General features: G+C 33.6%; 1 protein-coding gene across 1 annotated transcript; it reads right to left on the reverse strand.

The window, feature by feature from the left end:
* Positions 1-60: 60 nt before the first annotated feature.
* Positions 61-9278, reverse strand: LOC147077564 (uncharacterized). The gene is made up of 3 exons (XM_085940875.1): positions 9125-9278; positions 7689-7823; positions 61-1547 (listed from the first exon to the last, which is right to left on the reverse strand). Exons 1-3 carry the CDS (start codon positions 9260-9262, stop codon positions 411-413), a joined length of 1410 nt encoding a protein of 469 aa, XP_085797001.1. The 5' UTR covers positions 9263-9278; the 3' UTR covers positions 61-410.
* Between the last annotated feature and the right edge of the window lie 5160 nt (positions 9279-14438).

The raw sequence follows: 14438 nt of genomic DNA on the forward strand, positions 1-14438 counted from the left end.
GGGTTCAAATGACGCATGCCGAACGAAATATAATTTGTCATATAAATCCAACATGCGTTCATTTAATGTTCTATTAGTAACAATAATGATATATTCATCGACATGTTTTCTTTTTAAAGTAAATGGGTAACGTTTTTAGTCATCTTTACACGATTTAAGAATTAATACGCCCGTCGCCATCACGAAACAAAGTGACGTGTTTCCAGCTCGACGTTCTCTCTCAGAATGCGAGCGAGTCCAAAATTTCGTCATGCTTATAGTTCACTGATGTATCACCTTAAGGTTTTAGTGAGTTTATTGATCTCATTATTATTGATTTCTGCAAGTGAAAGATTGTTCGTGATTTTTCACCAGAATGTGTAATTCTTTAATGTCTTTTGAGTTGAATATTTGCAGATTTTTATAAAAACTCACATTGCATTCAGTGGTTTTTCATCAGTATGCATCATTTTATGTCTTTTGAGTTCACTTATTGTGATAAACTTTTTAAAACATACATCGCACTGATGTGGTTTTTCACCAGTGTGTGTCATTTTATGTCTTTTGAGTTGACTATTTGCGATGAATCTTTTAAAACACACATCGCATTGATGTGGTTTTTCACCAGTATGTGTCATTTTATGTTTTTTGAGTTTACTATTTGCGCTGAACTTTTTAAAACACACATCGCATTGATGTGGTTTTTCACCAGTGTGTGTCATTTTATGTATTTTGAGTTTACTATTTGAGAAGAACTTTTTAAAACATACATCGCATTGATGTGGTTTTTGACCAGTATGTATCATTTTATGTGATTTGAGATTACTAAGTTGTACGAATTTTTCAGAACACACATCGCATTGATGTGTTTTTTCACCAGTATGTGTCATTATATGTGTTTTGAGATTACTTGACTGCGTAAACAGTTTAAAACATACATTGCATTGATATCGTTTATCACCAGTATGTGTTAATTTGTGGCTTTTCAGATGTGCAATTACTAGAAATCTTTTAAAACACACATCGCATTGATGTGGTTTTTCACCAGTGTGTGTCATTCTATGTGTTTTTAGAGAATTAACTTGTATAAATTTTTTAAAACATACGTCGCATTGATGTGGTTTTTCACCAGTATGTATCATTTTATGTGTTTTAAGATTACCGTTTTGCTTAAAATTTTTAAAACACACATCGCATTGATGTCGTTTTTCACCAGTATTTGTCTTGTATGACTTAAGATGCTGAGACTTCATGCACGAAACGTAGTGATGATTTAGATGTTTTACAGTTTCAAACACTTCACAACAATTATTGCAAATAAAGTTACGTGGAAAATATGTAACTCTTCTCAACTTAATTCGAACCTCCTTTGGCAAGTATAATTTCTCAAATTCATGTTTGATGTTCTGATCATCGATGGTTATTTCCGAATGCTGCAACATCATTTTTCTGTTTTTATTGATTGCATGTGCTATTTTGTTATCACTCAGGTCATTATCAACCGTATCTTTTGTAACGATATCCAATGGTTTACTCTTACATACTGCAAAACTTGTCTGGGTAGAATTCTACAAAAAGAATAGTAATGGTATATTAAAATAATATAAATTATCACACTAAATGCAATATAATTATGTTCCCTAATATAGCATTGATGTCTTTTGACAGTTAATTATTCAGTGTTTTTTTTGCCAAACCGATACGTTACACTGCGCTCCATTGTTGACATTTATGATCAAAATCATTATTTTACATAAAGTTTAGATAAGTAAAGTAAATTTTAGTAAAGACATTTTAAAGAAAATACATATTAATAAAACAGTATAATATATTTTAAAAAATAGATCTGCATTGAACAGCAGCAAAGTGTAAATACCAAAAATATATAATTATATAACAAGGACGTACACCGAATGAGCTAAACAAACTTTATAAAACAATGTCCACCTATACTCATCACCAAGCAGTTGGAATATGTCAATATCTATATGATATAATATAATACAATATCTATGTGATATGGTTGAACAGAGTTATTGCTTTCCCAATTGGCAATACCAATGGGAGAACAAATTGATACGCTCGATTCCTAAGATAGTTATTAACCTTTTCCACTCGAAATTTTTTTTTATAGGTACATACCACCCACTCGAGACTTTTTTCCGTACAAAGCATAATTTCAATATAAAATATTTAATTGATGAAAAAAATGTAAAAAAAAAAAAAAATATATTATTCTGTAAAATAGATTTATAATGAATATACTGTACTTATTTTTAGTTTATTTATAATTCTTCATTGTGTGGTATTTCACAAAGCAATCTCCAATATGTAATCCTGGCTTATCACAGAATCGTAATGAATGAAATAGCGGTATGTAGAGAAGTGGCTATACAGTGTAAATCGTCCATACATATAGTTATGAGTGTTATGACTGTAAATATGATCCAAATGAATTGCCTTCAAATACACTTGTAATATAAGCGGCTGTCTCGTAAATTTCATAAATTAGTTTCGGGTTCATAACAACTCATTCCCAGTGCGGTACACATTATCAAAAGATTTCTCAAAAAATAATAAATCGATACGTAATAATTTTCATTTGACTCATTAGAGTATTTCACATTATATAGGTTCCGAATCGGCATAATATACTAGTAAGTATTGTCATCAAAAACAGTATTCAAATATAAAACTGTAAACTATACGAGACGCCCCTGCGCAAACGAGAACCAATAAAAAATATAAACACACTTCAAAATCATGCGTGACAAACACTTCACTCTAGTCTGGGAACGTTCAATAAATAAAATTTATGTGACAAAAAAACATTGCTTGCAAGCGACAACCTACGAATAAAAAAAGAGAAGATTCCGATAAAAATACTATCTTGAAATTACGCACACAGTATTCATTTGCCGACTTCTTTCTCAGATAAATGTAATAACCTATTATTATTCATTCTAACTTGATTGAAATCGCATTATAAAAATTTCTGAAAATATTACAAAAAACGTTTTTATAGGCGTGCCGCCGCTACGGCGGCACTCGAGTAATACGGAAAAATTATAATGTTAAGGGTTAAAGACACACAAATCAATACTAGGTACCTACTACAAGAATAGCACAGTTTTCATTTACGCCGCGTATACGTTGGAAAAAAATATGTAGCTAAATAAAGATACTTTCTAAACTTTAAGTGGCCGCGCGGCTTAAGCGTTGGACTATCACGCCGTGGGTCCCAGGTTCAAATCCTGGGTCTGGCAAGTATACATATTTGTGTGTGAGTCAGGGTATGGACCTAATATGTTGAGCAAGTGGCTGACATCCATTTCTCGTAAAAAACAAAATATGTTAATACAAACCTCTACTCTGTGGAGGCCCATATGATCCTATTAGGATCGGACATGGTCGAGAGAGATGTGAGCATACCTAATGATCAGTATACGTCGCCCAGCAAATCTTCATGAATAGAACCACGCTAATAATTATTTTATCCAAATTTACTTCTGTCGTCTTTACAATCTGTTGTCGATTAATGAAACGTATCATTGCATTTTATCACAACATTGCGTAGGTATAGCAATTTGGCTCATTTTTGCTAAAAGGGTTAGTTAATAAAGAAAATTTCCCTACACGGAATGAGACCAAATCAGAAGACTCCCTAGAATTCGTTACATTCATAAAAATGCAACGTTTGGTGCGATTTACACACTGGTGGCATCGTTGCACATTTATTAAAAAATGGGGCCAAAGCTCACGTTAAGGTCAATGGATATCCTTATCGAACCATGATTAATATTTTGTTTTAAATACAGATTCATCCGGCAGAACGATCATTTCAATAGGATGTGCCATAGAGTGACCGCAACCATCGCCTTATTTAAATCAAGATTTGGCGATAGATTGATTTTGAGGAATGGACGTGTCAATTGCCTTGCCTATACCAAATTATAAATAATAAAAAATAGTCTTCTATATATAAAATATCCAAAATTATGTATGTTTAATGTTGTAATTGTGTCATTTAATAACATATTATGGCTTGGTTTCCCAGGGTTTATGTTAATTTTTAAAAACCATCAGTAAATTATCGTAGTCTTAGTTCAATGAAAACAAATACGTATAACTGGCAACGTTTAGTGTGCACCATTTTAACTTGCACCACCTTAACAACCTACCTCTACCCTTCACCACTGGACAACTATACTACAAATGTTAATACTTATCATACTAACAGATGTTTATACTAAGTAAGAAATTCTCTGTTCAAAAAAATAAATCAAATAAATAATATACTTTGCTTACCAGAAAACATTATTATAATCATTTTGAGGTACTGAAGCTGCATGAAGTCAATTATTACGATTATAATACATGATAAGGAATCAGAAGGCAATAATTAATGGTAACACTACTAACTAAATTCTTGACTAGACAGTGACGATCACTAAATGCAATGTGTTGCCAGACAACTATAAAGTATTAGTATATACTGGATGAAACCAACTTTATAGAGCTGCAGATATATTAATTTTACGCATGTAATACTTATCATTTATATATCAATAATAATATAATACATGATTAAAAAGATTGATATATTATCATAAAGCAATTAGGTACCTTCATATTTTTAACTATAATTATAATTAACTATTTATTTTATTCAACTAATCATTCACAAGATTTAAGAATGTACCATTCTAATTATTGAGCATACATAATTCTGAAAAACACTTTCTCAGAAAATATATTATAACCAATAGAAAAAATCTTTTTGAAAAAAGTATGCCACCCCGGCGGGGAACCGAACCCTGCATCTCCCGGGTTTACGCCCCATCCGCGCATTACCTCTATGCTACGCAGTAACATACTAATTGCGACAAATTTTAACTATTGCGATAAATTCTAAAAAAATATTGGAGAAATTTACGACGTCGGTTAGTAATGGTAGTAACAAAAATCGATTGCTAAAGTAGCTTGTTTAGAAGAGTGCTGATGAGTGGGTATTAAAAGTGGCCAATAGTTAAATTTGTCGCAATTAGTATGTCACTGCGTAGCATAGAGGTAATGCGCGGATGAGGCGTAAACCGGGAGATGTAGGGATCGATTCCCTGCCGGGGTGGTTTACTTTGTTCAAAAAGATTTTTTTTATTGGTTATAATATATTTTCTCAGAAAGTGTTTTTCAAAATTATGTATGTTCAATTATATTTATATTAACATGACAGTATTTATAAATGTACAATATTAAGAGACATAATAACTATGCATATGGTAGATATTGTCCACATATATTGACATAATAAGGCGGTTTTTTTCATAGTAATAATGATACATATTTTAATAAGATATGTACCTACATAAAACATTTTCCATTTTGATGTTGATTTAAAAAAATCGTTAATGACTTTGAAATTGTTTACTATGAGATTCATTGCCAGAATTAAAAAGTTTTAAATAGTTTTCATTCGTAAAATAGTTCGCTAAAGGCCTCAAATGGAAATGGGCTGGAGACATAACTCGAAGAAGGGACAATCGTTGGACAAATCTAGTCATTAAATGGTACCCAAGAGGCACAAAACGTCCGTTAAGTAGACCTAGAGGCTGCTGGATCATGAAATGATAAAGTTTTGCGGAAGTACGTGGCAACGCAACGCACAGGACCGAGAGAAGTGGAATCAGCTTGGAGAGGCCTTCATTCAGCAGTGGATAGATACAGGCTAATGATGATGAAGAAATAGTCTATATTATTATCATGCATCCCGGCCCATTATTCTATAAAAAGGGTGCCTCGAGGGTAGTTTTTTATATTCATGTATTGAGGCGGCTATATGTTAAAATAAATTAACCGTCTGAAGCTAAACTATCAAAAAGTGATAAGCTTTAACAGCCCCTCTTTCGTTAACTTTTAGAGCGAGATCGACAATTTGACGGCTAACTTATTGTACCTAACAATATTTCATCGATACATAAATACGATAAATTACCCTACTAATAGGTACTAAGTGAATTATTCAGTCATATTATGAGGTTATGGTAGACAATAATTACATATTTTGTTGTATGAAGTGAAAGAATCCAACAAATTTTATCTCCAGCAAAGTAATTTACTTACTGTAGTATGTGAAAAGGGGTGAATAGCGAAAACAAGTGAATGCTCCCACACAAACGGAATAGCTATGGTATTTAACAAAAAATGAACATACAAACTATGGAGTGATGGTGGGTTTCAAATGTGATAAGTAATGAAAAAAAATCGATGTGTATACTTACCTACGCGTGTTACTTCTTTGGCGTAACAAAACAAAAACAAAACTTGTGATAAACTAGATTCTTTGACTAACTCTTAATTATCTTGTTAAATTACACACTCAAGAAAAAGGACCGCTTATTGGAACGCCGTTGGTTTATTTCTCTAAACTTTAACTTAAATTTCTAAATTATTATATAATGGTTTCTCGTTGTTTTTATTTTTAAAGTACCAACTGTCACTCTGGCGTTTAATCATTTGTTTACGCAAGGAATTGCAAATGCCGACAATAATAAATTCGCTGCCTAGGCAACGAAACAATTCTAAACTAAAATATTATACTGTATATTCGTCACGATTGCAGTACCATACCGTGGAGTAAAGGTAGTGCATTCGTCTGATAACCGAACAATCGGTGGTTCGAATCCAATCGAGTGCGTTTTTTTTCGTGTGAAAAAATAAATTATGTGTTACATGTCACACGCCAAAAATACACTCTGATCTGATTTCCCAAACGCTTCAAAAGAAGTATAACTTCAAAAATCTTAATAATATAGTCATCAGCTAGCACACGCAGGTACAACCCAGGGGCGGCAGGTTATATGAAAGTATGGTGAAGCAGGCAAGAATTTTGAAAAAGTATGGTAAGGCAGGCTGGTAATCAATTTGCGGCAAAATTTCCACGTTAACATTATATTATATGAGTACATTATAATGACCAAAGTAAATCCTCTGTGATGCCCTGAATTTTTTTTATCGTGTCGCTATTTCTCGTAAGTTATCGGCTATTGTTGGCCTGCTTCATTCAGTTGTATGAGAAAGCCAATGACTTGCCCCTCTTTCTATTTAATATCTCCATGGGTACAACGTTCAAATACTAAACTAATTCAAGTACTTATATGAATGTAGCTACCTAAATAGAGTTACCTCAATGAAGAAGTGACATAGTTATATTTATAGCTGATCCTGAATTGAGTTAGAATGCAATTCGATTGCCGACCTTCGACATAAGAGGCCACCGAGGGGGAATGGGACGACTGGCCTCCCGACAATTGGACGCCGCACTGTCGTAGACACGTGTAGACGAGGTATTTTAATCAGTTTCTATCTATTACTTAGTAGTTTGAATTCATTTTACACTTAACATAATGTATTCTTTATCGCGGATTGAGAATTACCATGCCTAAGGCTTTATATAAAATAAAAAACTCTTTTTTCGTTGGAATTTAAACATATGCACGATTAAATCATTGTTTACGTCTGCATATTTATATTCTTACAAACTTTTAAATCATAATATAATCATTGAAGTATACATATTAATATTGAATATTTTTTTTAAAGTACCTAAAGTCTATTTATTTTCGAATTCCGTGGCGTCCAGTTGTCCGGTGCCAAAACGTCCTAGACCCCCACCGAGGAGATGAAGTCTTTACATCTAAAATCGGACATACCTGTTGTACTGGTCTGTAATCTGAATACGAGCATCCTGGTTGAGGATCTTCATCATAAAATGGGTGTACTATATCTTCGACAAGCTCGCGCTTGACGTCAACAAACCCATAGTCGGTATCAGGTTTTGCAGGGTACTGAAAGGAACATAATACGAGTACTATACGATCACATTATAATATAAATAGTATAGCCCATGTATCGTTATGATATATTTTGTAGGAGAATTGGAGTATATGTTATTATAGACAAGTTAGCGTACGTTTTCTTAAGGCTATACTTCAGCTGGGGCACGGTCTAAAACGATCGTCACTACGCGACGCGAAGATTGTGCAAACGACGCGTGTAGAACAAAACATAATTTGTCATAAAAATTCAACATGCGTCCATGTAAAGTTATGTTTATTGTTCTATTAGTCATAATAATAATAATAATAATAATATAATCATTGAAATGTTTTCTTTTTCAAGTAAATGGGTAACGTTTGTTAGTCATCTTTACACGATTTAAGAATTCACTCCCCCGACGCCATCACAGAACAAATTGACGTGTTCACAGCTCGACTTTCGCTCTCCGATTGCCAGCGAGTCCGAAATTTCGTCGCACCTATATTGTTGAAAAATTATTTGCCGTTTCACTGAAGTATGCTCTTGACAAAGTTAAAAAATAATTACCTACCTATGCAATGTTTATAATTTTAATACTTACAAAAATTTGAGGATAATATGTTATGAAATAATAAGAAAGTAAAAAACAATCACGAAATGTATTTGAAAGTTAGCTATATTCGTTTAAAATCGCAGTATCTTTTAGTAAGATACACCTATCTAACAGCATAGGTAGATTAATAGTGCCTGTACACGTGCATGGATTTATTTGCAGTAATCGTGACTATTTTAAACATCAATTGTTTACACGTAAAAGTGCTGACTTCCTCCAATCTCATTCATCAAGAGTAAGCGAGACGCGATGTTATCATTTCACTGTAAAAATATCGGTTAACCTCAAAATGAGCGGTGTAGTTTGTTTTTTTGCCGGCAGGTTCGCCACTATTATTCTACTGCGCTGGCGCAGATTTGTTGCATAAAAATTCAGAAGCTTCCGAACTTTTTTGATTCATGCATGCAATATTGCAAATTGCATGACAATACGTGAATTTTCTTGTTATGGCCGCGATAATACGTACTGTCAGCAGTAAATACATGCACGTGTAAACGGGTTATAAGCCTAGCATGTACTTGCATAATGGTGAACAACTATTAAGTTACTAACATAAAATAATATATAATTGCTGTCGAATTGAATGTTGGAGGGTAATTGATTAAACAAAGTTTGAAAACCTTTCTAAATAGTTTGTAAAATATAGAAACATGTTACTATACTCCATACTGGTGTCTTGCAGTAGTATTTGACAGATTTAAAAAAAAAAAAACTAACCTCAAACTTGTAACCTGAATCATCAGCATTTTCTTGCTTTATGGTGGAGGCGTCCGGGACGTTTGGATTCGTTATTATTGGTACTTCAAACCAAGGCTGCACTTCCTCATCCGGATCGCGCTTGATAATAGTATCCATGCTTCAATATTTGGACTTTGGTGTGCGCATTTCCTGGGTAACGTATATTATTAAATTTAATGCATACTGTCGGAAAATGGAGTCAAGGTTGGTGTTGCCATAATAATAGAGCAAATATTTTTTTGTGAAATGAAGTAGAGTCACATGAGTTATACTTATAACATTAGTTAATTATTACAGTTATAATTATTTAGGTATAATTAAAAATCAACGTACCTAGTTGTTAAAATTAATTGTGTGATTCATCATATTAAATAAAATATTAGTTAGTCTAAATCTGGTGATACATAACATTTATTAGAAAATAACCGGTACATACAACGAGCCAAAAATACTGTTACCTACTCATTAGTGGCACACGTGTCCATATGGACACATCAATTTTGTTGATGGTGTGACATGAATTTTTATTAGTTTTAAAAATTGTTTATTTACATTTTTTATGTAAGTATCTGTATATAAAATAAAATATTCATATCATTTTTAAGTTTTGAGATAATAGCCGTGTCCATAATATGAACACGCGTGACATTTATGTTATCATTTTTTTTTTGATTCTATGGTTTATTAATAGAATTATTATAAAGTATGATAGTTTTCAATACACATTACACACAAGCTAATATTGCATTTTCTTCACTGCGTTCTGATTTCAGATGTTTCTTTTTCTTTCAAAAAATCGGTCACAGCGTCGATTTTTTCTATTTTTTTTAATAAAATAATTTAACCAATTAAATCGTATATCTTCTAGAACCATTGATTTTCATGTACATAGTTTTGAATATCCATCCTATCAAGATCCATCAGCGTTCTTATTTTCCACATTTTTAATCTTTCATCTTTCAACATCTTCTTGGCTACGTGAAGGAAGGCGCTGTTGTCGACTAAATGGGAGGCGCTTGTTAGTTTATAATGGAAGTGCGGTTAAAAACGGGGGGAGCATGTTACTACACAGTTTAAACACGTAGCCAAGAAGATGTTGTCATAGAGTACCTAGATAACTACCTAGTTGATAGTACTACCTACCTAGTCCGTACAGGAAAAACTAACCTTAAAACTGTAGCCGGATTCGTTAGCATTTCTTGTTTCAAGTAAAAGTCAGCGCCTTGGCTGTTAGGTAAAAACAACAAGATTGGTCATCATCTTTCACGTTTTAAATCCATTTTGCGTAGGTATTTCAAAGTAAATATAGGTAGCTGGACGTGATATGTGTTACCAGCCGTAAAATACAATAGCAAAATTGCCAAACAGCGCTGTCATAATTTTGTTGCCTAATTAATTTTAGTCCCAAAAATTATATTACCTACCTATTTATTGTCTTCGGTTGAAAATTTGTAGGTAGGTTTTTTGTTTGTCATAAAAAAGTAACGGGAATTAGAGGAATTCCGAGTCATAATTATTTAACTCTTCCAGTGAAAAATAAAAATAATTACTGGCAAATTTTAGAAAATTTGTTACATTTAGATGGCGTCTATCTCTCAAAAAAACTCATTTTTAGGGCTCACAATATTTTCCTCCATTGCGAAATAATTATTATAGTACCTAGGTACCTACTTCGACCAAAATTTATGGGACGGCTATATCTACCAAAACTATGGTTTTGTTGGTAAATTTTTAATATTTCAGAAATAAAACCTTTTTTGTCTAAATTTGAATACTCTATCTAGTATTTTGGGGGTACTGAGCCTTCTTTTTTTATAATATTATTGTAGGTACCTAGGTCATAATAGTACGCTCAAAATACTATTATTTTGAATCTCGGAGAAAATGCATTTTTATCCTAAAGACTAAATTTTGTCGTAACAAAATACGCTAAAAGTAATAAAATATAAATATTTTTTACTTATTATAAATGCGTAGGTAGGTACTATATTTTGCCCAAATAACGCGAAATAATTTTCATGGTCCTCGTACAATAATTCGATGACAAAAATATGGCAACACTATAGTGAATTAGCGAATAGTAACACTGCTAGTTTGTAGTCGTCGTTAGCTGTCACTTGCGGATGCCGATTTATTCTTGAGCTGTCTGTTCATTTAATTTAAATAACAATTATTATAATCATGGAATTCAAAAGCGAACCCGTGGACTTAGACATCAATCCCGGAACTCCGTTCAGTGCTATGGATATACCGATTAAACGTTCACGCAGCCCGGAAGAAGTAACGTTACGATCATACTGCTTTATTAAGCAATTCCGTGTTGAGCATTCGTACGCCGCCAATATGGAGGTATTTATATTGATATAACACCCCCCTGCAAACTAATTGTACAATTTTTTCACCCATATAAGTCAAGGCACAGTACCAATTATTGTATGGTTAATGTTTGATACTCAACCCGTGGAATCATTTTAGTTCCTATCAAATTAAATGTCGTTTGGACAGTAGGTAGGTACACGTCAGTGGCGAAGACTCCATACTAGGCGATTATTTAAAGCCTACCTTCTTAAGAAAAATATTTTTTAATTGCATATTGACATATTTATATACTTAATCACTTCTTTATTTTATGTTTTATAAAAATAATTTATTTTGCCAACGAAAGATGTCGTATATGTATGAATGTATTACAGTATTACACAGTTTACAAAACAATCTGCAAAGCTATTAAGAAATATACCACAGCGCGCCATATATCTTGGACGTAAATAAATTTCCGATTATGTGTGAAATAATTCTGAATTTTTTTCGTATGGACTTTACGTCTCGTAACCTCAGCAAGTCTGTTGATTTGTATGAAATAAGGTAAGCTCCTATCGCAGAGCCTAAAACATTCGCGCATAATATTGTTGTCACGACTGCGCTCTTTGTCCAAAATCATTAATAATAGAATAATTAAAAAAATATTTCAACGACATTTAATCGAATATTAATAAATAAGTAAGTATAGATTGTTTTTAAAAATAAAAATAAATTTTATCTAATGATTTTTGATGGGTATAAATGTTTTGAAAAATACGTAATTTAAACAAATCGCTCATTTTTATGTCATCAATGAGTTTTTGAAGTTTCATTGAATTAGTGTGTCGTTGTCATTTATTAGTGTGTACCTATTCATTAGTAGTAAATATCGTACTATTCTCGTAAGTATACCTGACAAGTGTGCTCTTTTTATCAGATCTGCATAGTCTACCTCTTTCCAAAAGTCACCCTTCGCCACTGGTATACGTAGGTAGTAATTTGCTTGTTTAACACCACGATGTGGCATTGTTTCTTCTAAAAAAAGAGTAAACATTTCCACAGTTGTCTATCAGTACATTTGCACATGCTATCTGTTCGCACGTTGCCCACTGAAGAAGGAAGCCGATACATTACACGACTGCACCGCGATTTCCTAACTCTCGTCTCGTGTGGCACCAGACGAGATGACGTAATTGTGACGTCACGCTCGAGGCATGCCGACCGCGCACAGAATAACCATAGAAAATTTTATTATGATACACCTATATGTGTATGGTGACAATGAATAGCGCCGCTGTCTGACCACTCGCTATTTTCTCGAATGCTATTATCACTCCGGTAGTACGTCATAATGATGTCATATGACGTCATCTCGACCGGGAAGCTTGCACTCGCAAGTTCTAACATAGAGCCCCTGCACCGCGATTTCCTAACTCTCGTCTCGTGTGGCACCAGACGAGATGACGTAATTGTGTCGTCACGCTCGAGGCATGCCGACCGCGCACAGAATAACCATAGAAAATATTATTATGATACACGTATATGTGTATGGTGACAATGAATAGCGCCGCTGTCGGAGTAGCGTAATATTCTCGAGTGCTATTATCACTCCGGTAGTACGTCATAATGATGTCATATGACGTCATCTCGACCGGGAAGCTTGCACTCGCAAGTTCTAACATAGAGCCCCTGGTCCTACTTTTCGCCCCTCCCGTTGTCTATGGATGACCTGTCATTGCCTGTCATTGTCTATAGAGTGCTCATACTGACGCGTCTGTCGTGTTCACTTGTCGGAGTATTCTTAGTTTCAGATTATTTTAACGTATCTTGGAGACCTTGGAGTTCATTTGATTTAGTGGTTATGTGTTATTAATAATTGGAAGTGACGATCAAAGTAATTAAACTTCTTCTGTGTATAATAATATCATAATACACTAGGACGTTTGTCAATGTGACAGTCGATTCTAAACGACAATAACTATTAACTTATTTGTACTCTTCAGTCATGAATACCAAACTACCCTTGCAAGTACGTTATCAATAAATAGTTTGGCAGTGGACCACTCGTTGCTTGTGCAAAAAGTTATGCTCTGGCTTTATTAATCTAAAGATGGCGACGGTTCGCAGTAAGCTACAATAATATATATATTATATCAGTGGCAAAGGGTGGAGGTAGGCTGCTAAGATCCGAACATGCCCATTAGGCGGAGAACTACATATAGGATATAAGACATCCTATGGATATGGGAATGTCCGAGAATGTGCACTGATAGGAAAGTGTCACTCTAGTTGGTCCAACTGGCTGTTAACTCATTACCTACGTGCAATACATATTACCTGGCCATTAGATATAATTAGCATGGTATTTAACGGATTCACTGGGGAGCATTTAATTACTTTTTAATTAAGTAGGTACTACATTTAAATAACATGCTAATTATTTCTGATGGGCATGTAATCAGGACACAACAGCTGTGGCGTTCGCGCTGTAAGGATTGAATGTGGTAATTAATTAGTAATTAACAGGTCCACAGTGAATACCGCCATCTTTAGAATAATAAAGCCTGAGCATAACTTTTTACACAAGCAACGAATTGTCCACTTTTCAGCTGTCAAAATCAGATCCCAGATTGCTTGACATATTGAATCACCCTTTCTCGTTTCAAATTGAATTATAAGAAATTCTCAAATCAAATATATTAACTATCAGTGTTATTTATAAATAATATACATTCCTGTTATTCATCAGCTGTTTAAGTCAGACTAGTCCTTCACACAAAAACCGGTGGTAATATCGATTTCCTAAAAAGATGTAGCATTGATCTATGCATTACATTTGTAGAAGGTGTGTTAATGCTAGTGTTTTATTTATAATGTAACCCATCTATCCAAATCAAACCATTCCCAGTGTGAACACGACAGACGGGTTAGTATGAGCACTCTATAGAATAATGACAAGCAATGTCATTGCCCAATGCAATGCAATGGTCAT

Source organism: Rhyacophila brunnea, unplaced genomic scaffold, assembly GCF_057557595.1.
Source record: "Rhyacophila brunnea isolate RB1 unplaced genomic scaffold, BYU_Rbru_1.0 scaffold_13, whole genome shotgun sequence".
NCBI lineage: Eukaryota > Metazoa > Arthropoda > Insecta > Trichoptera > Rhyacophilidae > Rhyacophila > Rhyacophila brunnea.